Genomic DNA, 27,769 nt, shown 5'->3' on the forward strand with positions numbered 1-27,769 from the left:
AAATTTTTGGGACCTTTAGCACAAAATGTTGAACTTTGCTTTGTTAAAATAATTTTAACAAGCATAACTTGTATAAAAGAACGTGTGAACTTTATCTATTGTAAAACATATTTAACATATATATATATATATAATATATATTATTATATATATAAATATATATATATATATATATATATATATAATCTTTGAAACTATTTGAAACTACAGAAACCATTTGAAACTACAGAAACATGTAGCGTCAACATATATTTCTATCATTATATCATGCATGATAAACAATTTTAATACAGGAGCTAATGTTTGCAGCAACAGACCTCAGCTAGCTTAGCTGCTAGCTGGATTACAGATTAAGTAACGTTTGTTGTGGCAGTTTAAGCTCCAGTTAAGGGTAGACTCTTGAACCTTCTTGTTACGAGACAGATAATCGGTGAAAAGATCAATAATCCCTGAGCTGCTACACTGCTCTGACCAAAACCAACCAATAAGGGTCTCAGCGCTGTCAGTAAACCTAATGTACTGGCTGCTAATGGCTGAGAAACAAACATAGCATGGCCGTCATATTGCACTACTGCCATCCTTTGGATTTTATGACTTATCATTCCTCAAATTCTCCTGAGACCAGTATTTTCAAAAAAACTAATTATCTTTCCTTTTCCTTCAACACTGTTTAACTAAGCATCCTTTGTCAAAATTTGCTTTATGACATGCTTCTTCTTCTTCTTTTATAGCAGATCACAAGCAACAATCATGCATACCGCCACCTACTGTACATGAGTGTGTAACAACTCACCCATTAAATTCTGTTTATAGATTTTGCATCATGAAGATAGGATGTGCTTCTTTTCCTTGATTTTTATTGGCTATAGGCAAAAAAAAAAAAAGTCAAATAGCATTACCGCCACCTACTGGTATGGAGTATTTACGACTGTTGCCTTGACGGTTCCCACCTTTTTCAGAAGGCGAACCACACAAAACATTTTAGCTTTGGATTGGACTGGATTTTTTTTTAATTTCAACACAAATGTATTTATAACTAAATTGCAGGGTTAAAAACTAAACTTGGACTCCTTTTAAAGTCTGGTTTTTGACTTTTGAGTATTGGAGGTTCTTCAAAACCTCAGAATGGCTATTACGCACAAAAAAAAACAACCCATTGTAACATTGTAAGTAAATCAATTACAAACATATACATTACTACAGCATATTTTAAGTGTACATTTTATTTTGTGTCTTAATGCTAACAAAATGGGGGAAAAAATCAATTGTGTTGCTAATGGCAGTTAGCCTGCAGCGTTAGCCTGATGCTATTTTAATTTGCAGCAGGAAGACCTGCAAAGATTTAAATTAATAAAATTTCCATAAAAAATGTAAAAAAAACTCAAATTGTGTCAATGCTTAAATATTTCAATCGTGTGCTAAACTGAAACTTTCCATTATTTGTTTAAATTTATGTTTTTATTTCAAAACCGATACCAAAAGGTACAACTTTCTTCTGGTTTTGCCAAAATACAGCAATCATTTGTAAATTCTTTGTAACGTTTTGTATTAGTTTTATAAATTAAAGCTCGTTTTCCTTGATTATGTTTTTTCTTTTATGTTTTTAAGTGTTTTCACTGACACAGGAGCAGTAAAACTGAAACTTTACAAAAAACCCTAAAATCCAACAGATTAACACAATTATAAAAATCCGACAGAAACAATAATTTATTGTGTGAAGCAGTAAATCTGAAAAATACTCATACAAATGAGAATATGTCTAATCAAATCAGTTTTCTTTGTGTTTCATGGTAGTCCCTAAACCTTTCCATACACTGCAAAAACACAAAATCTTACCAGGGATTTTCGGTCCAGTTTCTAGTGCAAACATCTTAATACACTTGAAATAAGAGAAGACTAACTTACAAGTGACGTCTTAGCGAGATATGGGAGTTTATTTTAAGACATTAATTATTTAATACCAATTAAGTTCTAGTTTAACTGGCTCTGTTACCTAGCAACGCCAACCAAGCCCAACCTGTCGCCTAGCAACCCGGTTCTAGAGCCACTGGCTGATTGTTTCACTAAAAATATGAGAAAAATGTAATAAGTGAAGCAATCATACAATGGAACCAGTGCTTTTTAAAAATCCATAGTAAGGAAGGTTTGACTTAAAATAAGCTCATATTTCTTGCAAGTTAATTTTGTCTTATTTTAAGTGTACTAAAATATTTTCACCAGAATCTAGACCAAACCTACTTGGCAAGATTTTGTGTTTTTGCAGTGTAAACGTCTCCAAAGCCCCACATGGAAACGTGTAAATAAGAGAAATGAATGTTTTCTGTGTAGCATGACAACGGATGTTTTTTTTTTTTTTGTGCTTTTAATAAACCTAAAGGTTAACAAAAAAAACAACAAAAAACCCCCAAAAACTATCGAGCAGTAAACTGACGAACGGGTCACTTAAAATATCACATGTGGTGCATGTATAAAAATGTTTGAAGGAAATAAAAAGGCAACCAAGAATATTGTATGCATATACTTGAACAACTGGTTTAGCAGCGTAAACACTCCTTTTAAACAGAAATAAATGCTCCTTTTTGGCACAAACTCCGCTTTTAAACAATGGGTGCTCATTTGCTCACTGCTTTCATCACCTGGCTGCTAAAACTGCCAAACGTAACTTCAGACCCCACAATATGCAACATACTTCCAAAACATCTTTGAATGCCAAGCCCAACAGTCCAACATTTCACCACAAGTGAAGAAACAAGCATCAGTTTAATATTTTGGATTGTTTTTCTTTTCTTTCCAACATGTGATACACTTAGAGCACTGATAGGCGTGTCAGCATTAGCTTGGGAGGATGGACGAAGAAAAAGGAAAAAAAAAAAAAGATTTCATAACAAAGACCATATTGTTTTAATCTATGGACAAAGGATCTAGGTCAGAAAATAAATATTTTTTCTCTCCATTAAAAAAGAGCAAACAGAACTGTGTGTCTTCTTTGTCCCAACTCTCTCAGAGGCACTGAGAAAATATGGAGGAGATTCTCTTCTTCTTTTGTTTTTGAAACGGGCATGCAGTCCACAGGGTCACATGACCCCTGACGGAAACCCTGCGGAGCGGTAGCCATTCACTTGTCGGTCGTTGGGTTGAAGATGATAATGGTTTAACATCCACGGGAGCAAAAGATTGAAAGACCGATCACTCAGGACACCTGTTACTCTAAACTGGAACGGCTGCTTCTCTCTTCCTTTAACTAGGCCACGTAGTTGTACTGGTTGGAGTTTTCCTTGTCGCGCTCCATATAGTCCCGGTCAATAAGAGACTCTATCCTCTTCTTTAGGTCAGCAGGCTGGGAGGGAGGAGAACAGGAGACAAGATGGTAGCAAACAATCAGAGGTCAGCAGTAAAAGTCACTTTTTCTTGTGTAACGTTTTTGAAACAATCTACTTTAGGAGTATTTTTACTACTCTGCACTTTTTACTTTCACTTGAGTTATTTTATTTTGAAGTATTTCTACTCTTACTTCAATAAAAATTCAGGATTTTCTATGCTAACAATTACCAAACAACACATAAAATTATGGATAAATGAGGTCATGTCCTTCTTGAAAGTGGAGAAAATTAGAAATACAAAAACTGGAAACTTGAACAAATTCTACTCTAAATGGAAACCATTTATTACTTCAATGTAGACCCTTCTTTGCACCCAGATTTATTTATTTATCTTTCTTTTTCTTGTTCTTTTGGGATTGTGTATTTTTGCATGTGTACATGTGTTTTTTCACTATTAATTACTCTGTTTTACTATTGGAGGTGTTCTGCATGTGTTCCTGAAAACATGCACCTCAAAGTCAATGGTGTAAACTGTTTGTTTTTGCGCAACACTTTTGCACCCTGGAATCTATAAACACCTTTGTTCCATATGCAAAAATATCAATAAAAACGTAAATAAAAAGAAAAAACAAAAACCAATAAAAGTGATGCGAGATGAAAAACCAACAACCCGTTACCTTGACAGGAAATTTGAGCTGGTTGTAAACCTCAGACATCAAAAGATTATGGCTCAAAGTCTTCCTCATCTTCATTATCCGCACGATGGCCGCATCGATCTGGTACTGACGATCCTGAAACACTCGCTCTGTGGTGCTGGCTTGTTCCTCCACCTAAACACATCGGCTCATATGAAAACCTTTGACTTAGTATAGATCTACAATCTACATCAGGAAACTGTTTATACCGTCTCTTTCATCTGAATCTGGTTTATTTTGATCCTGAAGAGTTTGTGTTTGAAGTCATCGTTGCAGGAAAACTTGTCTCCGTCCTCCACGTCTTTGCTTTTCGGGATTTTGGTGAGGACTCGTGCTTTTCCGCACGCTAGCGACTGCAACGTCCGACGCAGCTCGCTGTCCTCTGTGAACCAAGAAACCAGGCGCCGTTCACACAAGATGTCCGACATAAAGACAGGAAGCGAACCGAACGGCGACGCGACAACAAACCTATTCCTGTAGCTACTTTGATTTCTTCGAGAGTGAACTCCTCTCCTTCGTTAAACATCAGCAGCACCAGTGTTTGGAAAAGAGACACCTGCAGCTCCTTCTTGCCCTTTAGCAGGAAAACATCCAGACAGCAGTTTATATATACGATTAGGGCCATAGAAAAAAATAACACAACAAGAATACAGCCATAAAGTTATAACAGAATAAACTTGTACAAGAATGAAGTAATAATAATTCAAGAACAAATTTGTATGAGAAGATCACAATATTACAAGAAAAAAGTAATAATATTATGAAAATAAAGTCTTAAAATGATGAGAATAAAGTAAGTGTAAGTAAATAAAGTATTTTTATAAGGATCTGATACAGAGGATAAAGTAAAATAAGTAATATTTCAAGAATAAAGTTATAATACAAAAAAAAGGGTTATAAAATTTTTAGTGTATTTATATGTAAATAAAGTATATTTATTAGTATCTAATAAAGTAAGTAATATTATGAAAATAAAGTCATAAAATTACGTGAATAAAGCTGAAATAATTCAAGAATAAAGTCATAATATTCGAAAAATAAAGTTATGAAATTTGAGAATAAAGTAAGTGTAAGTAATTAAAGTGTCTTTATTAGTATAATAAAGAGAATAAAAGTAATTTCACAAGAATAAAATCAAGTTACGACTTTATTCTCTTGGTTTCATTTACCAAATTTTCTCAGCGTAGCATTAATATTCTGTCACAAATATAATTGTTCCTGAGCCAAAATTAAAAACGACATTCTAGGATAAAGCAGAATTAATAACCTCTTTAAATTCTGCTTTTAAGACGCAGTGACCCAACGTCGACTGCCACTGCAGCTTCCTGCCGCTGTGTTTGCCCAGGTAAAACGTCTTGAAGATCTCCTGCAGGCGCACCATCTGGACAGAGATAACAGGTCGTAACAAAGGTTTTTACGGCTTGATGATGTTCCAGTCATGTGAATATTTGCTCGGCGCTAACCTCAGGAGGCAGGTGGACCTCCATGGGGACGTAGGTCGGCCAGTAACCCATGGTGAGGATGTTGACGGTCAGCTCAATGTTGCCGGGAATGTTTTGGCACTGCATGTACTAGAAAGCAGAAACACGACTTACTGAGCTGCACAAATTCACATTTCTGCCGCCGTGCGTCAGCTGACACAGGGGCAATTCACAAGCACTTGAGCAAAAGCCCTGCAGTGGGGCGAGTCGGGGCAAGTTTGCAGCATCAGAGAGTTAGCTGCAGCCTGACAGAGGCAACACAAGGCGCCACAAACAAAAACCACACACAACTGGGGTTGAGGGTGAGAAGGAGCTGAAAATAGAGCAGCTGCTAATTTTATTTTGCACCACATCACAATAAGACTCCGCCAATACGTTACTAAGAGTTTGGTAGTAACTAGTTACATTTACCCGAGTAACATTTTGGAAAAAAAATTACTTTTTTGAGTATTTTGACTTCAGTAACTAAATTATGAAGTATTTCTACTCTTACTTGAGTGAGATTTCTGGATTTTCCCCCACTGAATAAAAAACAAACATGTTTTAACCAAACGTTCGTTCACCAGACACAGACAGTTTCTGTTTATCAGTTTTTATTAAAAGACATTGATTTGGAAAATATGTCCTTTTCCTGGTTCTGAAAATTTGGTGGAAAACATTCACAAGGGGAGATTTTCTAGAAAAAAAACAAAAAAAAAACAAGAACATTTATGAGCTCTAAAAGTCATAAAATTTGCTAGAAAAAAACTCAGATTTTGAGATGCATCTCAAATATTTTCTACAAAAACAAGGGCATTTCTAAGCACTAAAATTTCCACTTAAATTTATACTTTGGTCCATTTGATGATGTAAATTTTAAATATTAAATGATTAATAATTAATCATTTTTACCAAATACTTTCTTTTCCTCTTGAGTAATTTCTGAGGTGACTACTTTTTACTTTTACTTGAGTAGAAATATGTAAAAGTAGAACAATGTCTGGGTACTCTACCCTCGTCTGGTTTCTTATGAAAATGCATTAATAAAGTCTGTAATAGGTGTTAAATAAAAAATAAAAATCAGTTGTAGTGTAAAAGTTAAAGAAGAGCTTTTGGAGTATCGTGCAAAATTAGTCACTTTGTCCATTGTAAATCTTTTGATGCCTTTTTTAATTTATTTAGAGATAAATTTAAGTACTTATATTTATTAAAGGGTGTTAAAAATCCACATATAAACCTTCACACAAGCAGGACAGACGGTTTTAATGCAGAGCTACTTTACCTGTTTGAACTGCACCATAATGTCTTTAGAAAGCTCCATGTCTTTGAACATTCCCTCCAGTTTGCTGGTGAACGCCGCGCCACATTCTGAGGAAGCAACAGCAACGCAGTCAGAGGTTTATTATTATTATTCTGTCAACGTTAAGATTCAGTTTTTTTGAAGGATGAACTGACCGTGTTTCAGCTTCGACAACATTGATTTTTCAGCATCCACTGAGGCACTTTTTCCAACCAGCAACCTCTTGGCCAGGTCCTTTTTGTAAAAAGCCTCAAATACATCTTTTCCTAAAATGACAACAAATCATTACAGATCCTCATCTCCAATAAAAGTTCCTACAAGTCTGAACCAGAAATGATTCGTGCCATCAAAACTGTTCACACACTGTTAAAATATCAATGAATTCGTAAAATGAAATAATATTATTGAATATCTTCTCAGTACCTGCAGGATTTTGTGACTCTTTCCGTAATTTTTCTGCAGTAAAAATCAAAGCGTTTGTGGTACTAATTTGGAAATATTTGCACTTATTTATGGCGGTAAATGTGACTTTTTATTACTCGTTGAATAGATCCTCGTTCAGTTAAACCTGAGGCAGCCGCCTAGTACAAGTAAGAGCCCTGTTTGGATCAAGGGCCTTGAGTTTGACACGTGTGCTCTTAACCAATGTGAGAGACAAATATACAAGAACAAAATGGCTGCAGGAAGAGTGAGAACAACATGAAGGAGCTTTGCAGCCTGAAGTTCGTGGATGTATCAAATTAATATTTAAATTTATTTTGTAAAGGACATACAAAGTCTTTGTCTGAATAACAAGGTTCTGGAGGCTGGCAGAGTGAGTCTGTAGTAACAAACACGTAGGCTACATGTCCTACAGTCCCACCTCGCAGTTAAAAGCTACACTAGCTAAGCTGAACTAGCTAAGCTAATTTAGCTACAGTAAATATCACTGATATTTATCTTAGATTCACACAGAGGTGGGTAAAGTACTCAAAAACTAATTGAGTAATAGTTGTGATGTACTTATATCGTTTATAGGTTCGATAAAAAGCGTTTCAAGCGTCAGCTTGAAACCTGTGGCTCATTGATTGTTGTCATAGCAACTGGCTGTCAGCTACGCGACGTCACCTGGAAACCAAAACATGAACTGAAGGGCCGACATTAATTTACCATATATAAATCTAAAGATAATCATGATCTTGTCCAGCATCTTCTCCAGTTCTTCATCGGTCGCCTCTTTGTTTCCGGCCCTCAACTTCGAATCGACGTGTTTGGCTGGAAACAGACAGACAGACAGAAACCATGAACTCCTGCAGCGCCACCGTGGCGACGGGGTGAAAGGTCAGCTACCGACCGATGAGCTCTGCAGGCTTGTTTGGCCGCTTGTTGATGAAGGTTTCGAAAGCCTCCTTCATGGCGTTGACGAACTTCTCGTTCTTCAAGAAACAAACGTCGATGATGTGATCCACCTTGTCCTTGAAGTCCAGCAGCTCCTGAACCATCGTTTTGTCTTTTTCAGGGTTGATTACGATTGTGCTTCCAAACGCCTGCAAAGAACACGATTTAATCAGAAACTAATGTTAACTCTCAGGATCTAACTAGGGTTTTATCTCCGGCTAATGATTAATTAATTGGATTTAAAAAATTGGCGCTTTGTGAAGATGTTTTTTTTAACCTCCAAAGCCTTTTTTATACCACAATATAAATATATTAAAAGATACACATTTTAAAAATACTTTTAATTAAGAAAATAAACATTTAATTTACTAAAATATAATAACAGCATTCTTCTAGTGAATTTGACCCAGTTGAAGCTAAAACTGCTAACTGAGGAGTTTTAGGTAAACAAAGGTTTTTTTTTTATCTTAAATGCAAAAATTATAAACATTTTGTACAATCTTAGCTTAATTACTGCTCTGAATATATTTGTTTTGAGTTTGTAAATTCAAGTTAACAATTAATTGCTGAAGTGGATTGTTTAAATAATTGATTAATCTGATTAATCTAATTAATCATTAAGTAAGTTTCATTAGTTTCATCCACAGAAACACCGGTCAGATATTAATACCTGTATTAATCCCAATGTTGAAATAAAAAATCATAAACTGAGCACATTCTCACTGATACCCAATCAATAAGAGCCAATCGATTCAGTCTAACTCTATGCTCTGTGCTGTGAGCGACATCATGTTACCTATTTAAATTATATTTACAATTCCAAGTTTCTGCACCATTTGAAATAAGGTTTGTAGCAGATTTATTGTTTATGTTGTTTTTGTCAGTTTCTTTATTATTTACTTTACTTTGGCCGTTTTATTCCTGATTGCGCTGACTGAAGAAATTAAAGTTGCTTTTACATGTTTGTATTTAAATCTGCTCTACTGGTCCAGTTATCAAATAAAGTTGTAATTTGGTACATTTATGTCTGTGTTTAAAGAAAGGGGGAACATTTTACGTCAGTTCTGTTTTTCTGTTCGGATCGGTATCAGCCGATATCAGACCTCAGATATCGGAACTGGATCGTTTCATCCCTGGTTTGGTCCAATCTGGTCGTACCTTGATGTATTCTATCCACTGCTGCAGCAGCACCTGGACGCCGCCTCGAACCCGACTGAAGAGCTGATACAGCAGAGACAGATCCTGGATCCTGTTCTCGTCCAGCAGGTGGGTCAGCCCTGCCGGTTTTCAACGACACACCGTCAGGTTCATGTTCCCTCAATCTGGCTAAAGACTAAAAACATTTTTCTCTCTACAACAATCGCAGTCATTATATTTTCATTTGATTTTAGGAGACAGAACAAAAAAAATAGTACATAATTTTGCAGGAGAAGGATTAACATATATAAATATAAATCTGTAAAGTGTGGCATGCTTCTTTGAATAAACAAACAAACTTGAGGAATTCTGGGTAGAAAATATTTACCAATAAACTTTTTTTTAATGTACATTTTAAACTGTAAAATTTATTTATTTTTTACTAAATGATGGGCAGGTTAATCATCTATTAAGTGGATCTGTATCCAGCAGAAGGGGGTTAAATACAAACGCACCCCACAGTTTTAGGTTCTCAGTCATAAAACAATGTATATTTTTTAATTATTTACTGCTTTGCGCTTGTATATTATGTCAAATTCAATAAAAATTCAATGTTTCTGCTTCTAATGTGGAAAACAATCATGACGGACTTTTAATAATTGTTTACTTTCTATGACAATGTGACCGGTTCTGCAGTACCTTTCTGCAGAATCGCAGTGAGATGTTCACCCAGCAGCTGCTTCTCCACAGTAGCAATGAGCGGTTTTCTGAGAAATAAATGAACCTTAGTTTAACAGCTAAATCTAATTTATCCTCAAGCTGCAAACTGAATGCAGTAAACCAACACTCACTGCGTGCTCTGGTCCAGATATGTGATTACTCTGTCAGCTTCTTCCTCCAGGCGTTTGTTGACATGATGGAGATATTCTGGCACCTGAACAAAAATAAACTGGTATCACATGAAGCTCTGACCGCAGAGGCACTAAAATTTACTGAAAAATTCAAAAGTATTTTTAAGTCCTCATAAACATACAGTTTTCTTCATATTATCAGGAAGTTTAAAGCCAGAATGACTGAAAACAAGTCAAATATAACTTAAAAGGAAAAATGGTGATCAAGTAATTCCAGGTCTGATTAGTAGCTTGAGTTAAAAAATCAGAAATAAACAAAAATAACAAATGACATCCGCTAAGTTCCCATGGAGTTTATGCATACACAGTATTAGATATTAGTTAAATTTCAAAGTACAAAGAAATTTATATTTAATACGTATGTACGTATTAAAATTTTGTGGTTTGCAGTTTATTTACTGTAAGAAATTGAAGCTCTTTGTGAGCATCATTGGACAATCTTGTACAGATTCCCTGCATATTTACTGAGCTGAAAAATCTGCAGAAAACCCAGAAACATTCTGCATTTTTCTAAAAATACAATCAGGAAAAAGTGAGTGCCTCCAGAGTGTGAGGTCACATAAATCACCTCTCGCTCCTGCATCAGCCTCTGTCCCTCTGCGGCGTAAAGTCGATTGGTTTCCTCCAAAAAGCGCTGCTCAAACGAGTCTTGATAAATCTGTTACAGACAGAGAAAACAGAGGATCCATAAGGCCATTTGTCAACAAGAACGTCGACATTTCTCACCAGCGCTGTGAGCAGAAAAAAATCACAGAGATCAGATGTTAACATGATCCAGGATTAGTTGAACATGGTGGCCTAAATATGCTCTAAGTTTCCTATTAACTGAGAAAAATGCTTTTTGATTACGCCAAAAATCATAATTACTTCAAAAAAAAACTGATCTTTTATTAAATTTTTCACCCATAGAGTTCGCCATTTTTTCGCCATTCGGACATCCATGTGACAATATTTTAATAAGATCAATAAAAAATAAACAGTCTATAATGTTGTCGTTTTTACATCTAAAATAAAAACTAATCGTGGATCCCTTTAAAGGGTTACCTGGAGGTCAGAGAGCATGCTCAGTAGGCTCCTCAGCAGACTGCGGTCGATGGCTTCTCCGTTTCGTTCCCTCTCGATAAGCAGCAGAATCCCGTCGATGGTTTTACTCTGGACCTTCTGGTCGCTGATGATGTAGAACCTGAACAGCTCCAGGCCCATGTCCCTGCACAGCACACCAGTCCGGGTTCAGGACCCACAGAACCGCCTCGCAGCAGCTGAAAAATCACTCATCACTCACCAGATCGATGGCAGCATAGAATTTTGTAAAACATAGGTGCGATCCAAAAACAGAAATATACTCCTAATCATGATCTGTGGAACAGAAACAAAACAAATGATGAATAAAAGCAGATTCCCAACAAAACTACTAAAGTCTGACAGTGAGCTGCACCAAATCTTCAATTTCTTTGTAAAACATAGAACAACAGACCGGAAAACGCATCACAATATAAACTTTTCATATCAGTTGATAGATAGTTATTAATTTGATTTTTGTTTCAAATAGCAGAAATACCTCCAAACTGGTTTATACACATTTTTCACTCCACAAAGCGGCACAACCGCAACTGCTGCTGTGACAGTTACTCAGCAGGTTGTTGCTAGGTGACCAAAGAGTGAGTGAGTTGCTAGGTGACCAAAGAGTGAGTGAGTGAGTTGCTAGGTGACCAAAGAGTGAGTGAGTTGCTAGGTGACCAAAGAGTGAGTGAGTTGCTAGGTAACCAAAGAGGTAGTGAGTGAGTTGATTCCACCGGTTTAGGGGGTCATGAGAGGTTGAGGAGCTCAAGTCTTTCCTCTGCCTACATTTCCCAGAATGCTGTCTGATTTGGACACCCCTTGTTAAAGATTGATCATAAGTCTCCAGACGGTAATTCATTGGCTTTGAAATATTCAGGTAATTGATTAATCCATTTACTGATTTTGTTACTTCTAATGAAAACTGATTGTATTGTTTTATTTGGGGGTATCAGAGTAAACATAAACAGGCTCAAGAGGCTGGAGTTCTTTTGCAAGACACTGGACATCCAATTAGTCTTGTTGCACTTCAAATCTATCAACTCAGATAGAAAATGTGTTTAAACAATCCTGGGAGTTAAACTGTTTTGAAAGAGAGACGCTCATCAGCCAGAGAGAAGAAGAAACATCAGGTGAGAAGAGCTTTCACGCTTTGCTGACCCCACACGTTAAATCCTGCGGAGGTCAAGCTGTCATTTTCTGTCAGAGTTTGTAAGGGAGGTTAAATTGGGAGCTCAAGTTTCAGCTGTGCAGAGGCGTAAACAAGCGCTCCTTCACAGCTCTTTGACTGGGTCGGCACGTCTCATCCCTGGCAGCTTAACATCAAAACCTCAAACAGGCTCCGCTTTGACTGGTCCGCCCAGCGCCAGCAGAAACAGCTGTACAAGCTACCTTAAGGTTTTATTTTATTTGACCATTTTACAGGATTTTGTAATCTGAGGTTTACAAAATTGTCCAAGTGAATGAATACCAACTTTCTACTTTTGAAGGAAGCAGCAAAAAGAAAATATGTTGCAGATTTATTTCCTTATTCTGGAATTTAATAAATATACAATTTTGAAATCCCAACTGATCTAAAATTGGAGAATTTTATTCTGATTTATCATCAGACAAAACACTATTGCTTCCTACTTTGTATAATTCATATTTTCATGCAAAATTTAGCAGAAAAATTTTAACTATTGATGAATGATTGTGGATTTTAGGTTATATAAATTTCTTTATTTTAATTAATTATTATCCCCTTTCTACTCATTAAATTTCTTCTTTATTATTATTATTATTTACTCTAATAGTTACAACAAATGTGCAGAAGTGAAAGGACTCACCATTTGTCTGCAGTGATCTTGCCAGCACTTGTCGATTTTCTTCAGGAAGAGGACGCTGTCCAAGGCATCCGTAAAACCCAGGTTAGGGCAACAAACGACTTTAATTCAAATTTATACTTGAAATTATTGTGTCTGTGACATTTACACAGCAAAAATACAAAATCATACCAAGTAATTATGGCCCAGTTTTTAGTGCAAACATTGTAGTACACTGATAATAAGACAAAACTATCTTACAATTTATAAGAGCTTGTTTTAAGTTAATAATTTGTTAATATTGATGAAAAAGTTTTAGCTTCATTGGAAGATTATTTCACAAAAACATGGAAAAAATATCTTATCATAATTGAAATAATCTTCTCTAGTTATCATAAATATAAAGGAGTTATTGACTTAAAACAAGCTCATATTTCTTGTAAGTTAGTTTTGTCTTATTTCAAGTTTCCTGAGATATTTTCACTAAAAACTAAACCAAAACTAATTGGTAAGATCATTTTATTTCTATTTTTAGCTTTCAAAATATAGAAAAATATAAAACCTTTGCAAACAGAAGATGAATAAATGTTCTTCTGTCTCTTGATATTTGTGTAAAATTAGGTAAATACAAAAAGCACAAAGTCTCCAACTTGATCATTTTTGTGGAAATTCATCACAATTATTCCATGAAAATTTTGACTGAAACCTGCATTTGCTATTACATTTGTACTTAAACACATCAAATGTCACTTTATGACTTTTAGATGAACTTGTTAAGACAAAGAACAACGAATTACTGCTTAAAATGACCCAGAAAGTGTAATGGATATTCTCTGAACTGATCAATCTGTGCCTTGATGTGGTCTTCACACACGGTCCTCAGCTGTTTGTACAGTTTGGCGGATATCTTGTGGGAGCAGAGGTTTTCAACAGCCTGGGGAGACAGAGGAGGGAAAGTTTCAGCGGCCGGCGGAGCGAACAGGCAGCCGGCTTCCCGTTCAGAACCGATACCTGGTAGAGCTCTTCTAGATTGTACTTGATGGAAGTGCTGTTCTGAATGGCCTCCACAGCTTCTTTCAGCTTCTGCCAGGTCTCCTGCGTGTAGTTTTCTGGTAACTTGGGTTTTTCTGTAATAAACACACAACACTGAATGTAGACAAGACAGTGGAGCTCAGTTTATACTAAGCAACAGCTTGTCTTTTTCTAAAAATGCTTATTTTATGCAGTCTTTAAACAGAGTGACTTCAATAAAACGATTTTGCAAATTTGGCCCCCAGTACATGTATTTAGTGAGTTTCTATTTTTAATTAGGACAAAATAACAGAAAGTAAAACCTTCTTAGTATTACTGATTAAACTTTAGCTTTAATAACATAAAGCTACATAATTTTTAAAGTTTAATAAGTAATACTTTTGTAAATTTATGTCATGATTTCTTGGTTAATGTCAAATTGTCATGATGAAGACATTTTGAATAAAGTCAACTTTGTATTAAAAGTGTCGATTTACCGAATGACACTTTATGACAACAGACAGTCATAAATATTCATGAGGACTTACTCATGTTCATGACAGGTTATGTCCCGTTTATGACGGCGTCATGACAGTCTTATTCACAACCTGTCAAATAAAGCGTTACCAGAAATTTTTGTGTCGACTTTAACATTTTCAATTTAAAAATATATAAACTTGTCATCAAAACATCATTGTAAAACAATTACAAAAAAATATGAACAATTTTGTACCTCTCAACTTATTCCAAAGGCCTCAAATGGCCCTTCAGCCACACTTTGGAAACCTCTGGTCTTGGGAATAGTTTGGTTGGAGTATATGTTAGGCCCTAGTTTGAAGCTTCAGTGGTTTAATCAACCAGTCAATAAATTCAATTTCCTTAATTTTGGGACAAAGGTGGTCGGCCAACACTTGCACTTGAAGCTGACCTTATACTCTGATCCGATCTAACTCAGCAAAGGTCTAAAATTCATAAAGAAATAAATACATTTCTCTGTTTATTTGTGTTTACATTAGCGGTGCACAGATCGGTAATCAGCAATCGGCCAGAAAACTGCAATTGATGCACAGCTAGTTTATACAAAGTCATTGTCCTCTTCTGCTCTGCTGTGAGACGTATGACTGGCAGGTCAGGGCCGGCCCAAAGCAATGAGAGTTAAGCATCTCATTACACCACTCCAGCCTGATAACATATCTATTTAAAATAACATTGAAAAGTGATTTCTGACATTTTTATAGTAATAGGTCAACCCCTTTCTGCTGTTGCCCCTCTTGGGAAAATACTATTTCAACCCAGGTGATTCTGGCCCTCTGTGCAAATGTTTGGACACCACCGGTACCAATTTCTGATGTTTTCCCTTTATTCAGATTTTTATCAATTCCAGTTGTTCATTTATTATTATTCAGCTCTTATAGCAGGGGTCCAAGGTTTGTGTCACATGGTCTAAAATCATTAAATTAAAAGGACTTGATTCTTTTACCAACTCACCAATAAATCAGCCATGAAAACTCAAGAGTCACCCCACTGTTGCCGACTCAGTGGCTTTCTTTCTATTTTTAGACCTGTGTTCACACTGCAGACTGAAGTGACCCAAATCCAATTTCTTTTACCTTAGTGCGACCTGTATCTGGTCTTTTCATGACAGTATGAACACCACAAATCAGACTTTCTTCAAATGTGACACAGGTCACTTGGATATCTGACGCATATCCGATCTTTTCAAATGCGATCTGAATGTCACTGACACCCGACAAACATCGTTATTCTGCATCCTGATAAGTGGGAAGGAAAATTACAATAATGAGGATTAGGTTGTTAATGTGCTGGTTCTGGTCGGACAGAGCCAGCACAGCAAAATCAACAAGATTTTTTATATTGTACAATTAGCTTACGATGGTATATATCTAATCAGTTAGCTATATCATTGGCATCAATGTTTACTTTAGCAAACACTGAGCACTATTTCTTTACAGCTTGGAAAAACAGCTTTGTATGTGTGACATTATTGCCCCCTCTACTGCGCATGTGGGACACTTTTAGGTTGTGTTTCACACCTATATGTTGCAAATATTTGGAAATGCGAAATGTTAAAGATCAGATTTGACAATAAAATAACAAAATCAGAATTGGGTCACTTCAGGTTGCAGTGGAGCCACAAAAAAAAAGAAAAAAAGAAAAGGTATTGGCCAAAAACGGAATGGCTTTTTAAAGATCGGTAATCAGGAATCGTGCAATCGGTGCACCACTAAAGGCCAGTATAAACAGGGACTTGTTATGTGTGTGACTTGTTCTCTGCACCAGTTCCCCCAGGTACCTCTGAAGTTCTTGATGACTAGTTTCTTGGCAGCACCGGGTTTGCTGCTGGAGAAGGTGCCGGACCCTGCGGTTTTCGTCAGTCCGTTCGCGTGGTGTCCCCCCACGCCACCGGCCAGGAACATGGCTTTGCTTTTGTTATTGGAGCACGAAGCAGCAGCAGCGGCGGCGGCAGCCTCCTCAGCCATTTTCACATCTAGTCCAATGAAATCCACCGAATCCTCGAACCTCAACTTCTTCTGAATGTGCAGCGGAGGAGTGGGAGAGCAGGAGGAAGAGGAGGAGGAGGAATTGAGGGTCTTGGGAGGCGAGGAGGAGATGGTGTCACTCGTGTCGTCCCTCTCGGAGCCGTTTATTTTCCTCTTTTTCGGAGATGTGATGTTCCCACTGTCGCTTTTGACATCAGTAGCCGCGGGTCTAGCCTCCTGGGTTGGCGGTGGTGGGGGATTAGGGGAAGATAAACCTGTTGGAAACATGAAAAATCGGGAATACTAATTCTTTACAGCCAGTCTTCTGATCCGAAACTTCCAGGCTTTGTCGAGGGTAGAGCTAAGTGTCCGATGGCCTTCGTCTGTCTTCGCAAGGGCAGTTTCGATTCACCCGGTTCGTTTATCCAGTTTAAAACAGACAATTTAATTAGAAACTACTCAACGCTTCTCTGATCCGAAGCCTCGTCTCTTTCTTGTTATTGCTGGCAGGAGAATAAAGATGGTTGGCTACTGCTTCCTCTTTTTTACCTCTCCGTCGTCTAACCGCGTCGTAAAGTGGTTCAGCGGCAGCGGTCGGGTCAAGCGGCCGTTAAAGGCAATAATTCATAAAACTTATCCAAGTGGAACACTAACAACCCCACATGATAGCGAAACAGACGTTAATACACCCAGAAATAATTTCACTCGTAAAAAGCTAGTCCGTGACCCCACCGGAAGTACTTTGTACAAAAGTACTTTTTGCTCAAGCGTGTTTTTTATATTAACCATGGTGCTCTGTTTGGTCCGGCCACCAGATGGCGCCAAAGTGACGCAATTTTCCTCATGTTTGATCAAAAATAGTGGAAAGAAAGAATCCACATAACAGGAAATTTAATAATATTCAGAGCTGAGTTGTGGCTAGCTACTCAATTACTTTTACTGCTAAACATTTTGGGAGAAAAGGACTTTTAAGAGTATTGTTGCTATACTGTACTTTTTACTTTTACTTGATTAACTGTATTATTAATAATTGCTGCTCTTACTTGACAGTGGGTCTGGATACTCTGTGAGTAACGTCACTGAATGAAGGTTACGCTTCTTTTAATCAAACAAATCACCAGACACACACAGTTTTTGCTTAAGTTTCATACATTTTGTATTGCAAAAACAAACAAACAAAAACAAACAACAAACAAACAAAAAAAAACAGACACACACACAAAAGATTTGACAAAATGTTTTTACTTTTACTTGAGTTTTTCTTGGATGGATACTTTTTACTTTTACTTCAGTAAAAATATATTGAGGCAGAACTATTTTTTATATGAGTAAATTTTTTGGGTAGTCTACTCACCTCTGATAATATATAAATATATCTAATGATATTTTGCATCGCTGTTGGGTTTGAATCCAACTGTATTTATTTCGCAATGTTTATTCTTTAATTTTAGTTTCTTTGATGCTTTTTGGCCAGGTGTTTTTAATTGTTACAGCCAAGTATTTCTCTTCTGGGAAACTTCTGTCAGAAAGTCTTTTTTTGGTGGACACAGTTCTAATTCTTCGAAAATCACATGTTCACTTCTCCAAATGTAAGAAAAAGTCTTTCAGAGCCTTTATAAATCACTAAGGAATTATTATTATTATTATTATTATTATTATTATTATTATTATTATTTACATGCAATAGAAAACTAAACCCTCACTTCTTTTAGATGTGATCTATTAAAATGTGTTTAAGATTTACGTTATACTTTATTTCAATGTTTTAATAATATCTAAATATTATAATGTCACAATGGAGAGAAAACAAAGTAAAATAAAAAGTCAATTATCTAAATAAAATAAAAAAAAAAAACTACATACATTAACACTGAGTCGATTTCTACCTCTGGTTATTATTACCTGTGGTTTACCTGTATTTTGAAACTGCAGCACAAAACCCCCCGTCATTGACGTTCTATGTGACAAAACCCTCTGTCACCTAGGCAGCGTGAGTTAACCTTCCTTAACTGTCGTAAAATCACGTAAATCTCATACAGCTAAAAAGGAGCGTGGAAATCTGCTGCAGCAACAGCTAATACATGAACAATATTTACTGATTTTCCTTTGCGCTTGCCCGACTTGGTAAACTACGTTCGGGACAAGCTGTGACATACTTGAAGACCGCGGCACCGGAGACCAGAGAGGATGTTTAAAAAGTACGTGTCTGTGTTGTACCGTTAGCTAGCAGCACACTGAAGTAACCAATGCTAAGCTGTTAGCATTAGCATGTTTGATATTGTAGAAAGATAATATTTATTATTATAAACTGACCCGAAAGATCTGTAATTTTCTACTGCTAGCACTAGATTTTGAGGTAAGCAGGGGTAGCTTCAATTAGCATTGGAAGAGGCAGCTTTATGCTAATACAAGAGTATTTTTATTTCTGTAAGTAGCTTTCTGTTAGATGTTAGCTGCATAAAATCAGTCAAACAGCTTTTGAGTGAGATCAGTAGCTGTTTTCTTCCATATTTCAGCTAAAACAGCACAACAGAAACAAACTAATGAACATGAAATTACCAACATGAAGTGAACGTATTATCAGATTAATATAAGCTGACAGCCAGTTCATGGGTTGACCAGGAAGTTTATTTTAATATTTTCTGGTAGCTTGTAAAACATGAATAGAATTATCAAAAATATAGAGGTACCATATATGGTTAGGTTCTACAAAGAATGTTGGTTTTCTTATACTTAAAATTCTAAATTGCAACATATTTGTGCAGAAGTCTAGAAGAAGTTGATCTTTTAAACATATTTGTACTTGAAAGAAAGAGGAATGGAGAAGAACTGTTCTGGTATTGATAATTAGGAATGAGGATGATGTTAACCTGTAACTAAAGATTTAGAATGTTGATGAGCAGTACCATGAGCATATATGAAAGAGTTATTGAATTAAAAATTGCAAAGAAATACGTAAATCACGGTTTTAATTTATTGTATGTGATTTCTGTACATAGTCCTTGCACAGTTTTGTAATAAAACTGTAATAAATTTTTAAGAGACAAAACTATTTACAGAAAGTCAAGTGATTATTTATATTCTGTTTAAGAATTTAATTTGAGTAGGAAGGTAATTTGTCTTGCAACTAACTGATTTATTAAATGTAAGACATATTTATTTTTCCTCATGGCTCAATAAGCTATTGATTGGTGTAATTCAAATAAAGGAGGTATTATATTTTAGATGTTAAAATTGTTGACATTTTGGGATTTTTTTGTTAAATTTATGTTTTGTTGTCAGACTAGTCAGCTGTATGGAGTGTGTTTGAAAGAGACTTTTCGAAACATAAAAAAAAATGTTTATTTGGTCCCTTCTATAATACTATCATATGAGTAGCAAATTAGTAATAAAGAATGTCATATAACAGAATTTAAAGTGTGTTCTTTAGTTAATTTGTGTTGTTTTTAATCTATAAAGTTTGGCACTTGAAAAATGTGAAAATCTGCCTTTAAAATGTTTGAAAAGTGTACTTTCCCTGTTAAAATGGTAATGTTTATTGTTCATGACTATTTTAAAATTCATAATGGTAATTTAAAGAAATAAGATTGGTGAAAAATGTACTCAATCAAAATAAACAGAGTTTACTTATCAGTATTTATTTTTATCAGTTTAAAATTATCACTAAAAATACATAATAAAAATATTTTTTTTGTTTTGTTTTTTTTCAGATTTGATGAGAAGGAAAATGTATCGAACTGCATCCAGCTGAAAACATCGGTAATCAAAGGCATCAAAAATCAGCTGCTGGAACAGTTCCCCGACATCGAGCCATGGCTCAATCAGATAATGCCAAAAAAGGACCCAGTTAAAATAGTGAGATGGTACGATCCCGTGTTTCCTGCCTTCGTTGTTTCATGAATATTCTGTTCAGGTTCTTTAACTTCTGTGTGCATTTCAGCCATGAACACATTGAAATCCTGACAGTGAACGGAGAACTGCTTTTCTTCAGACAGAGGGAAGGACCTTTCTATCCAACCCTCAGGCTGCTCCATAAATGTAAGTGTTCCTCAGCAACATTAAGAATAAAATCTCTGATTAATATATATATATGTTTTTTTGTTTTGTTTTAAAAAAGAGATCATAAATGACAGGAAATATTTTGAGAAAGCAACTTTTATTTCAATCATTTCTCTTTTGTGAATTGAACCACAGAATCTTTGTTTAACTACTAGTATATGAACTAGTTAAATCTTTGTTGAATGAGTTTAACTACTAGTATATGTCTTACTTTTAGCAAAGTAAGACACAATTTCACCAGTAGAACATCCTAAACTTACGAGAAAAAAATGTTTTAATGAGAAAAAAACTTAATGGATAATTAATTTTTGGTTATTTTGTCTTGAAATATGTTTTATTTTTTTCTATTTCTTTGACGCCTCTTGTATTTCTTGGGCAAAAATGCTGCGAAAACATTACCATATTTTTAATAACATTATGACTTAAAAAATGTTAGCCTCACACTTAAAGTTTTGCTGGATTCAAGGTTTAAATAAATCTAGAATAGTCAAACAAGATGGCTGCCCTGTGCATGCTAACATCAAGTCAAAGGAGTGAATTGTTGAAAAAAATTCAGATTTTCCAAAAATTGAATATTTAATTAATTACACAGCCCTACTGATACTGAAGTATTTATTTGATTATATTTCCTCTTTTTCTCAGATCCTTTCATTCTTCCACACCAGCAAGTGGACAAAGGGGCCATAAAGTTTGTATTGAGTGGAGCGAATATCATGTGTCCCGGACTCACCTCACCAGGTGCCAAACTCTACCCTGCTGCTGCCGACACAGTAGTCGTATCCTTTTAATCCTGATGTGTTATTGTAGTTTTAAACACCTGTTTTTGATGTCCAACATCAACTTCTGCTTTCTCTGCAGCTTTTACATAAACATTTCCAACATGTTTGTCTTTAACAAGTTGATTCAGGCGATCATGGCAGAGGGGAAGCAACATGCGCTCTGTGTTGGTGTGATGAAGATGTCGGCTGAAAATATGTAAGCCTCCCAAATGGTTTTCTAAACAAATAGTTCACTGTTTACATCCTTGTGAGTCTAAGATCGTAATCTGTGTCTAACAGAGAAAAAGTCAACAAGGGAATTGGAATCGAGAACGTTCACTATCTGAACGACGGTTTGTGGCACATGAAGACGTACAAATGATGACCCCACCCAGACCGAGCGACAGCAACTCAACTGTTTCCACCTTCGCTTTGCAACCTGCTGGAGGCTGCAAATCTGCCATCATGACGCACAAATGAATAAAATATCTTGGTTCAAACCACAGCTAGTTTGTGCTTTTCTTAATTATTATTTGGATTAGAAGTAGCATCATGGATGTGATGTGGTTTTAAGACATGTTTGCGTTATGAGGAAGGGAGTGGTTATAAGTCCCACACAAACCAACAGTTAAACTGGTTTGTCTGCATTCTTTAGTTGGGAGCAACATAAATTTTCAAGTAAATAAATAAAGTAGTTGTAGTGTTAGTTAAAAACTGATGTTAAATGTCAGTTTAGTTTGTAAAAATGTATTAAAATCCAAGCAATTAAGAAGAGCAGCTTTTACTACATTTAGGTAACGTTATCTACTGGTACTTGGGTAGCAGCACTACAGGTTATGAGGATACAGGATGCACAGTTTCACAGGATTATTTTCATAACTTGTAATTTGCATAACACATTAGTTGAATACTGAAATGTTGGATTTATTTTTTTTTACCACCCAATAAGACATTTTTAGTAGAAATATAATTTATAAATGTTAAAATAACGTAAACATTTAAACTCCAGAGATGTGAGAATATGTTTAAAAACAAAAGTATATTTGTTTCTTCTCACCATTTGCATTTTTAGAATTTTTCTCTAGCTTTGGTTTGAAGTTCAACTATTTTAGTTTATATTCCATATTTATTTCTTGAAGTAATTTGTCATGGTTTCAACCAGCTTAAGCTGTTTTTTTCTGTTTAATTTGCCATGAAACCAAATAGAAAAAACTATTTGTCAGACAATTGTAATTGCTAAATGCTTAAGTTATTTTTAGTAATATTTTTATTTTTATAATCAAAGTCATTCATTTTTGGGGATAGAAAATGATTTAGTAATGCACAAAAATATTAAAAGTTCCTTAAAGGATTGATTTCTATCACTTTTATTCAAACAAAAATTAGGTGAATGTAAAATAAATCAAGAACAAAAACCCTAAAATATTTAAAACCCAATTCTTTGTAAACAGAAAACTAAGCAAATCATTTAAGCAGCTTGATTACAGCTGAACTGTGTCATGACTAAAGCTGCAGTATGTAACTTCACTAAAATGTTTCTTTGTATTAAAGTTGTCACCAGTTCATTAGACAGATGCAAAACTGAACTGTTTCCAGTCAAAAACAACCATCAGAACCAGGAGGGTCTTAGCGCTGTCAATCATCCTTATGCTCAACCCGTTAGGTTCACCACAATACAGCTTGTCATTAGTTCTAATGCCAGTTAGCATAGCCACAGATTATAGCAGATAAATGGTTTCCCTGTAAGGATGATTTGTTTTTCCTTACAACATTTTGCCGCGTACATGTGGTTGATTGACAGAGCTAAGACCCGCCTTCTTGTTTTTTTTTTTTTTTTTACATTCAACAAATATGTGAAAGTATAAAAGTTACATACTGTAGCTTTAAGGGTGCAACAATAAATCTGATCATCATTGGGTAGAACTCCACAGATATAGATTATTTTTCTACAACAAAAAAAATGCTTAAGGATTGAGAACAAAACTTCAGGGACCATAATCCAAATCGAGATGATCCAGTCTCAGATCCACAGACATCCGGCACCGCCCGAGTCAAGTGCAAAAAGTTAGAAATATACAGAATTCCCCCCAGGATCGAGTCTCTTAAACAAATATCTAGAGTCAGGTTTGCCATCACAGAAGCAATATCTTCAAAACGACCGAGCGAGGCTAGTCATTATCTGAGCCTTTGGGAGGAAAAAATGTCAATAGGTCGTGGAAGTCGTGTCCGTATGGACGGAGTCTGTAAACTCCGAACATCATGACCTGCATCTGGTTGGCGGACAGGCCGCTGAAGGTGACGGCCAGGTCGGAGCAGCAGCCCTCCACCACGTTGTTGGGGTTCTGCTTCATGCTTTCCGATATCAAGCTGTCCACCGTCTTACTGTTGAACAGGCCCTTCCCATGGACGTCCTCTCCGTTCTCTGCAAATACTCCAGTGTACTTTAGGCACACGGCAAGCTGCTTGTCGTCGCTGAGCTTCCACAGCTGCCGTCCTCTCTCTGGACACTTGTCCTCGTCCTGGAAGATGTTCGCCAGCCTCTTGAGGCCTCGTAGCTGAGGACGATGCCGCTGTTCAACTCGACATACTCCAGCTCCCCGGACTTCACCCTTCCCCAGGTAGAACGGCTGCTGCGGGTCTTTGGTGAGCACCAGGTACTTGAGGTTCTCGATGATGGCGAAGGTGTGGGCTGAGCCGAAGCGCGTGCTTCAGAGCTTTACGCAACCTGGCCCAGTCGTCCTTCTCGTTCAGGTCTATGGCCTCCAGTGCCTTGGAGGCCTCTGAGGTGTAAAACTCGGCCTTGTCGCAGTGCTTGGTCCAGGTGTCCATCGCCGTGGCCCAGTAGACAAGGCTTTTGGGCTGCACCATGACAACGCAGTAGACCTGGAGTTGGTCGTTCAGCTCCTGAAGCCGGCTGTCAGAGAGTTGCTGGAGCTCGTCTTTGCTTGCAGCCTTGACGTGATGGTGGTGGTTGCTGTCCGTCCTGGACTCGGTGACGGGGCTGAAGCTGCCCAGCAGCGACAGCACCAAGCAGAAGAGGCCACCCAACACCATCCCCTTCATGAAAGAGCCTCCCTCCGACAACATGATGGCAGCAGCGGCTGGACAAGACAAAAACTGTTGTTATTTCTCATTTCAGGTGAATCAGATCAAGCTAATACTGTTGCAACAAATCAGACGCATGATAAATTAAAACAAACTCAATTATTTCCATTTTTCTGATTTAACATTTCTCTCTTTCTACCAAAAACTGGATGATAAAAGTTTTCACATTGATACTTTGGTCTCAACAAGCTCTTTTTTTTTTGAAGGACCATTTTGTTTACAGAGACTTTATAATTTATTTTATTAGTTCTTTCCGTTGTTTTATATTTTTAAAATGTCTTTCAGTTAAAGTGGTCTCAAAACAATTTTATTATTCATAGCAATAACTTCTCGGACATTTTATCACCCAGCCAAATTTGTAATTATGACTGGGTCGCTAAAACGATTAATCCTGAAGAATCAATTACTGAAATAATAGTCAACTGATTTAGTAATCAATTAACTGTTAACTGGAGCATTCAGACTGAAAAAATTCTAATTTCCGAAAGAGCAACATACTCAGAACAGAACCGTAAGTAAACCAAACTGTTAAAAATAATGCATACGTTTTGTATTTAAAAATGTAAAAAACTTCTTTGTCTGTAAATATTTCAGATCTCAAGTGAAATAGTTTTAGCTTCACCTGTTTCAAATTTAAAATTAATCTCGTAACTTAGCACCTTTCCTATCCAATTATAAATCAGTTAATCCAAAAAATAACAGATCAGCCCAATACTGTATAAATCTTAAGTTAGAAGTACTTTAAGAAAAACAATAATCAGGTGACTTGAAAGACTTTGTGTATGACTCTGTAAATAAAGGCAAAATATAAAGAGCAGGATATACATTCACTGTTCAATCAACTGCTAAACAAACTGAACTCTCCATTAATGAGAACGAAGCTCTTCCTGTTATAAACCAGCTCTGTGTCTTTAAGAAACTCACTTTTTAACAGGCTGTGGTTTCAAAGCCATTCATTAAAAGTCTCTTTTTTGCCACGCCTACAGTTTAAAGTCCTTTTACTAACATACAAGGAAAACTATTGGACGCACCCACGTTTTCTGGTTGTACAGTCTTGCCCATCCCCCACATGTTGCTGCAGAAGGCTACTAAACTAAATTAAAAGCCTGTTACTAATACTATTTTAAAAATACACCTGACTATTTATGAGCAGATATTGTAAACCAGGTAATATCTGCTTACTGCACTGTCGGTGAAAAAAAAAACTAAGTATTTTTTTATTAAGACACTGGTTTATTTGTCATAAAAGAATGAAATCTAATATTTTATGATTCACATGTGTAACAGGGTTTTATTTATTTATTCTTTGAATTTATTTTGGATAATAAATACGTTGTTTCTTCGGACATGTTTTACGTTGTGACGCTGCTCTTGGCAGTTGGTGGTTGTCGTGGCAACCAGTATCTGACGGCTCCTCCCCCTTTTTTTCGGTTGCCGTTTGTGACCGTTTGGCACCAACAGCAGCTTTAGGATCAGCACTGCGGTTTCTTTACGAGTATTATATTTTTAAATATATTTTAGACAAGTTCAATAATATACAGTCACGTTTACGAGTAACTTTGCTACGTTTCTAAGTATTATTATTAATGTTGCCCATTTTAGCGATGTTTTAAGTCTGCAAATACTAACTGCTGCTAACTGCTATTAACTGCTCATTGGGAGCTATTCGGTTTTTGGTTTGCTTATGGTTAAATAAATAATTATTTAGGCTCCTCACGGAACGGGCTAAGAGTAAACACCATTATGTAATACATGATGACAACTTAGGCCAAATTTAGTGAGTATTTGTATTTCTACCAACAGTAAATAAACGTTGCATGATAATCCTTATATAATTGCACTAATAATTTATATTAGATGTACATTTATAATTTATTATCAATCTTTAACAAAATTATTCCTTTTCTTATTATTTATATATTTTGGTTTTAAATTCTTACATTTTTGCTGAAGTTGAGACCCAATCTGATTCTGTTGACTTAAAACTGACAAGCACCTTGTAATGCTCTAAAAATTAAACTATGTGTAACTGGATCCCTTCTGCGTTGTGCTGGTTTTATTGAGTGATTTACATTTGTTAAATATAAATCATAAAAGGCTGAATTACACATAAACAATGCTAAACGTCCTAAGTAAGAGGCTAGTTCTGTTTTGAAGAACACCCGTGTTACATCTGGAGATTACTGTGGAAAAAATATTCTTTATAGAATCAATAAAATTACAGACAACCCCAAGCATCCTATACATTCTTAAGTCAGAGGCTTCTACAGAGATGCAGGAGTTCATAGATAATCAGCTTCTACAACAACTGGGATTATATAAATCACAACATTTAATAAAATGTTTTTTTTATTCATTTAAACAATTCAACCATTGATGTATGAAGACTTACAAATTAATGTTTCTCGTCATGTTAGAGAAATAAACCATAAAATCTGGTAATACGAAACATAAATAACCACAATTGTCGGGTTTGATTGTCCCTGCACAAATACTGTAAAGCAGTAAAGTTCAAAAAAGAAACTCTGAAGCAGTTTGTTCAAAAACGGACCATTTGTTTTTTAGTTTAGTCCACGCTTAACCTCTTTAACGTGTCTTAAATTCAGGGGCAAAAATTATTCTAAAATTTTAGAATAAAGATCATATTTTAGTTTTAGTGTTTTAAACTTAGCTCCGATAAGCTAACAGGTAACTTCAAAACGACTACTGAAGTCGTTCGGGCTGAAAGCCCTATGCTAACGGCGAGCTACTTAACTCCATATTCAGGCTTTCTCTTTGATTTTCTCGGCAACATAAATAAAACAAAAACGGAGGATTTAATTCTGCCGTACCTCAGCGGATTATTCCTGCCTTGACAGCTGGTGCCTTCGCTGTGACTGTCTTTCAACTCACACTTTTCCTGTTTGGTTGGTCACCGACGTCAGTCTGCGTCAGTCTAATCTTCTTCTTCTTTTCCATTCATTTGTTTGAGCGGATATGTGCTGCCCCCTTCAGGATGTTTAAAACAGCTCGCCTTGACTTAAGTATCTCTTTGCAGACACTCTGATTCATAGTGATAAATGGTGTGGATATTTAATCAAAAACCTTAATAAATAACAAAATATGAGATTTATCCTTTATACTGTTACACAGAATGTATAATACTACCCAAAGATAAATATATTACAAAAAAACAGACCCCAACTGTATATTTAGAATTTTTCTAAATATACTGTTCAAAAGTACTGGACGTTTAAAAAATAGGAAAAAAAAAACCCAGATAAAATAACACATA

At 36.0% G+C, this 27,769-nt stretch overlaps 2 protein-coding genes and 1 pseudogene across 2 annotated transcripts; 1 reads left to right on the top strand and 2 right to left on the bottom strand.

Annotated features, from left to right (window-relative positions):
- Positions 1-1,689: 1,689 nt before the first annotated feature.
- LOC129360813 (cullin-4B-like) lies at positions 1,690-17,323 on the bottom strand. The gene is made up of 20 exons (XM_055031248.1): positions 16,387-17,323; positions 14,073-14,188; positions 13,892-13,995; positions 13,086-13,155; positions 11,483-11,556; positions 11,245-11,407; positions 10,769-10,858; positions 10,141-10,223; positions 9,989-10,056; positions 9,311-9,429; positions 8,109-8,301; positions 7,925-8,029; positions 6,931-7,041; positions 6,758-6,843; positions 5,479-5,586; positions 5,283-5,396; positions 4,484-4,589; positions 4,225-4,397; positions 3,998-4,150; positions 1,690-3,337 (listed from the first exon to the last, which is right to left on the bottom strand). Exons 1-20 carry the CDS (start codon positions 16,859-16,861, stop codon positions 3,242-3,244), a joined length of 2,607 nt encoding a protein of 868 aa, XP_054887223.1. The 5' UTR covers positions 16,862-17,323; the 3' UTR covers positions 1,690-3,241.
- A 1,263-nt stretch (positions 17,324-18,586) lies between these two features.
- Positions 18,587-21,895, top strand: mcts1 (MCTS1 re-initiation and release factor). Its single transcript, XM_055030832.1, has 6 exons — positions 18,587-18,771; positions 20,284-20,436; positions 20,514-20,611; positions 21,275-21,408; positions 21,540-21,607; positions 21,691-21,895. The coding sequence occupies exons 1-6, from the start codon at positions 18,761-18,763 to the stop codon at positions 21,770-21,772; spliced, it is 546 nt and encodes a 181-aa protein (XP_054886807.1). The 5' UTR covers positions 18,587-18,760; the 3' UTR covers positions 21,773-21,895.
- An 827-nt stretch (positions 21,896-22,722) lies between these two features.
- LOC129360522 (C1GALT1-specific chaperone 1-like) lies at positions 22,723-27,419 on the bottom strand (annotated as a pseudogene).
- Between the last annotated feature and the right edge of the window lie 350 nt (positions 27,420-27,769).

The sequence above is a fragment of the Poeciliopsis prolifica genome, unplaced genomic scaffold (assembly GCF_027474105.1).
Source record: "Poeciliopsis prolifica strain line A6 unplaced genomic scaffold, Auburn_PproV2 SCAFFOLD006, whole genome shotgun sequence".
NCBI classification, from domain to species: Eukaryota; Metazoa; Chordata; class Actinopteri; order Cyprinodontiformes; family Poeciliidae; genus Poeciliopsis; species Poeciliopsis prolifica.

Bases quoted from the DNA above. Each gene is read 5' to 3' on its own strand.
- mcts1 (XM_055030832.1), top strand. The intron at 20,437-20,513 runs GTACGATCCCGT...TGTGCATTTCAG, and splicing joins CCAGTTAAAATAGTGAGATG to CCATGAACACATTGAAATCC. The intron at 21,409-21,539 runs GTATCCTTTTAA...AAGTTGATTCAG, and splicing joins CTGCTGCCGACACAGTAGTC to GCGATCATGGCAGAGGGGAA.
- LOC129360813 (XM_055031248.1), bottom strand. From the start codon at position 16,861: ATGTTTCCAACAGGTTTATCTTCCCCTAATCCCCCACCACCGCCAACC. The intron at 11,557-13,085 runs GTGAGTCCTTTC...TCTGTTCCACAG, and splicing joins AAGATCACTGCAGACAAATG to ATCATGATTAGGAGTATATT. The intron at 4,151-4,224 runs GTATAAACAGTT...CGATGTGTTTAG, and splicing joins AGATTCAGATGAAAGAGACG to GTGGAGGAACAAGCCAGCAC.